This window comes from Lathyrus oleraceus, chromosome 5 (genome assembly GCF_024323335.1).
Source record: "Lathyrus oleraceus cultivar Zhongwan6 chromosome 5, CAAS_Psat_ZW6_1.0, whole genome shotgun sequence".
Lineage (NCBI taxonomy): Eukaryota > Viridiplantae > Streptophyta > Magnoliopsida > Fabales > Fabaceae > Lathyrus > Lathyrus oleraceus.
In genome coordinates, this window is record NC_066583.1 from 272,157,375 (window position 1) to 272,160,870 (window position 3,496).

General features: G+C 35.4%; 1 protein-coding gene across 1 annotated transcript; it reads right to left on the reverse strand.

Moving 5' to 3' along the window:
- Positions 1–455: 455 nt before the first annotated feature.
- LOC127083812 (pentatricopeptide repeat-containing protein At1g77360, mitochondrial) lies at positions 456–2,939 on the reverse strand. The gene is made up of 2 exons (XM_051024150.1): positions 1,371–2,939; positions 456–694 (listed from the first exon to the last, which is right to left on the reverse strand). Exon 1 carries the CDS (start codon positions 2,826–2,828, stop codon positions 1,371–1,373), a length of 1,458 nt encoding a protein of 485 aa, XP_050880107.1. The 5' UTR covers positions 2,829–2,939; the 3' UTR covers positions 456–694.
- Between the last annotated feature and the right edge of the window lie 557 nt (positions 2,940–3,496).

The following is a 3,496-nucleotide window of genomic DNA, read 5'->3' on the forward strand; positions in this document are numbered from 1 at the left end:
TTCCCACTCCTCCAAAGTCCTCTGCTCCTCTCCCTTTCAAACTCGTAAATAGAGTCTAAATGAAACATCAAACTCGTCATTTTAGGAATGTCAGGGTTTGAAGACCCGCTCAATCTTCCTAAATCTCGAAATTTTGCTGAGTGCAGTCTACCAGAGTTTAAACAAAAACAAGCTCATAAGTGAGTTAGCACGAATTTGGTAGCTCAAATTGGAAATTTATACGACAAACATGACAGTAACCTTATTATATGCTAGCAAACACATAAAGGAAAATCAATAATGAGCCAATCAAATTAACAGAGTTGATTTTTCAAGCAGGAATGCTAGGAAGAATTTTATATATAAATCTGATGACAATTCAGTGTTTTTGAGGTGCTTAAAGATCTCTCATAAGTCATAAAGGATAACCTCATTACCAAAATGTGAAGTCTAAATAGACTGAAAGCACCAAGGAATGAGAAGAATTTATATTTGATAACCCTTTTTAACTAACACTAAATATCTTATAACATCTATAGAACAGAACATACAAGGTCAGACACTTACAGGGAGTGCCCGTTAACACTACAATAGTATCAACCAGACAATCCATTTACAAAATTTGTATGTCTATAAAATCTTTGACAAAACCAATCCACCACTCCTGGTATAGCTCATATCTTATAGCACTTTGATTATTCAAGCAGGTGAAAACCTGAAACAATAAATGCAAAATATCCAAACGGGAAAGTATAAATAGCCAAAATAAATAATTGATAATCTAGTTCAAAACAGGAGCAGTTGAGAAATACAATTTTAGATTGATAATGGAATTCTTTAAAATATCACATGTCTAAAACAAAATCCTAGACAAACTTCAATCATCTTTTACCCTCCCGTGAATCCGGATAACGTTTGCATTCTGTTCAATAAACTATATGCTGATGTGATATATATTCAATTAAGAAACAGTTTATTTGTTACTCAGCAGCACTCAGCAGAATTGAAGTATCACCCTAGAGAAACTACATCAGATTCCATACCCTGATCACAAGCACCGTGGTTACTGAATTGAGATTCAAATCCTGAAGACCTATTTTCCAAATCTTAAATTGAATCTTAAATATGAATCATAAGATACAACTCAATAAATATATAACTTTTTTAGGTAAAGCAAGAGACAAACGCAAAAGCTCTCCAAAAAAGATACACGGTGTATCGAGTTGATTCAATTTTATTTTGAATTGAGATATGAACCGTATGCAACTTAAGATACCGGTAACCATGCCAGCAACTCTATACATCAATATCAGATAAAACTTAAAAAGAATACCAAAACCAAACTCAGCATTGACATTAAAATAAGCAATTTTAGTGAAATTCCAACACACCTAATAGGCCGCTTTCCACTTTGCTATAAGTTCATCATAAACAAATTCTTTTCTTTCTTTGACAAGGCTTTGTCTCAGCTTCGACAATGTAGAAGAAGTTAATTTGATTCCAATAGAAATAATATGCTCAGCATACTTAACTGCCTCGGGGACCCTATCATTATCTCGAAGCCCTACAACCAACAGATTAGCCGTGTCTTCTAAATCCTCACGGTAATTCTCAACCAAACATTTCCAAATTTTGATAGCCATAACAGGATCTCCCTTATCCAAATAAAGCCTAACAGCCGCATCACAGTTAAGCTGATCAGGTAGACACTCATTTTTCAGCATCTCCACAAACATCCTCGACGCCTCCCGCGTTTTCCTCCCTTTAATCAAAAACCTAAACAACAAATTATAAGTAAGCGAATCCGGAAAAGCCCCCTTATAAACCATTCCATCAAGCATCTTCATAGCAGCATCAATATCATCGTGATAACAATACAGAGCAATCATCAAATTATACATAGCAGTCGTCGGCTGCAACGCAGTTTTCCCCAACATAACATCCCAAAAAAACTCAGCCCTCCTTATATCATGAAGCCTAACACACTCATCAAGAGCAACTCTAAAAAACCTAATCCCCGGATAACATCTCCTATCTCTCATCGAATCAAAAAACTTAACAGCGTCACGAATCCCATCCGGCCCCTTAATCACAGTACATAGAAACGAATCATAAGCCGGAACATTAGCAGGATCCCAACCAATCTCTATAACCATCTCAGCAAAAGTCTCTTTAGCACCAACAACATTGCCATCACTTTCCAAACCCTCCATCAAAATCGCATAAGTATCAGAATCAGGCCTAACAAGTTTCTTACCAATTTGCAAATAATCACAAGCCTCAATAGTCCTACCACTACTACAAACAGCACTCAACAACGAATTCAACGAAATAACATCCCTAACACAACCATAACCATCCATAACCTCAAAAGTCGTAACAGCATCCGCAATTCTACCAGCATTAACATAGCTAGCGAAAATCGAAGCAAAAGTCGACCGCGAAAGCAAACCTTCCCGCCGCATAGATTTAACAGCGTCCCACATTGCATCAAACAAACGATTTTTACCTAAAATATCAATAACGAGGTTCCAAGCGTAAGGAGTGTGGTTGTGGTTGATGCGGTGGCCGGACCACCGGAAGAATTTGACGGCCTGAGCGGGGAAGCGGTACGAGAGCTTGAGGACTTGTTCGACGTCTTGTGGTGTGACATCGATGCAGGAATCTTGGAGGGATTTTTCGACGGAAAGGGAAGGGTTCGTGGAGATGATTTCGAAGAGGGATTTGGTTTTGCCGAGTGGTGGTAACGGTAACGGTAATGGAGAGAGTGTGGTGTTATTTTGAAGGATTGGAGCTGATGGTGAAGGAGATGAAATTGAATGGTAGCTTCTCTTTCTGTTAACATTCATGTTTCTTCTTCTTCCTCCTCTTTTTTTTTCTTCTAATTTTTTTGTTCTCTCTCAACTGCACAGAAACTGTAAAAGAAATATAAATAAACCCTATCAAGGGATTTGAGGAAGTTCATAACAAATTTCAAAAGTGTTTTTTTATGTGGAATATTACCTTTTTATTAAATAAATGTTATTCATGTTATTATAATGGGACTAATAATAAAAATATATAAAATAAATTAATATTTTTTATATATTACATACTATCAATAATAAACTTTAAAATAATAGTATTAATGAATAAAAATACACTCATCAATATTATATAATGAGAAATATTATTGTTTTTTTTATTATTTCTCATTTTTTTATCTTCTTTCTTATTTAAAGGATAGTTTTATTGGAAACCTTATATTTTTATTATTTGTTGAAAAGAAAAATTTGAGAGACCACTTTTTTTTTGTTACACGCGTATAAGCGTAGGACGGATCACGTCAAGTCCATTTTTTAGTTTATCAGCAAAGGAATTGAAGAGGGTAAAAAAAGGAGGATGTACGAAAAGCTCTGAGAGAAGGAAGTTCGTTCTTCTTATTTTCACTTTTCATTTTCTTCACTCTTCATCATCAAGACCATATCCTTCACTGATAATATAACAACACACAACACCATCAACTTTTTTCTTCTTC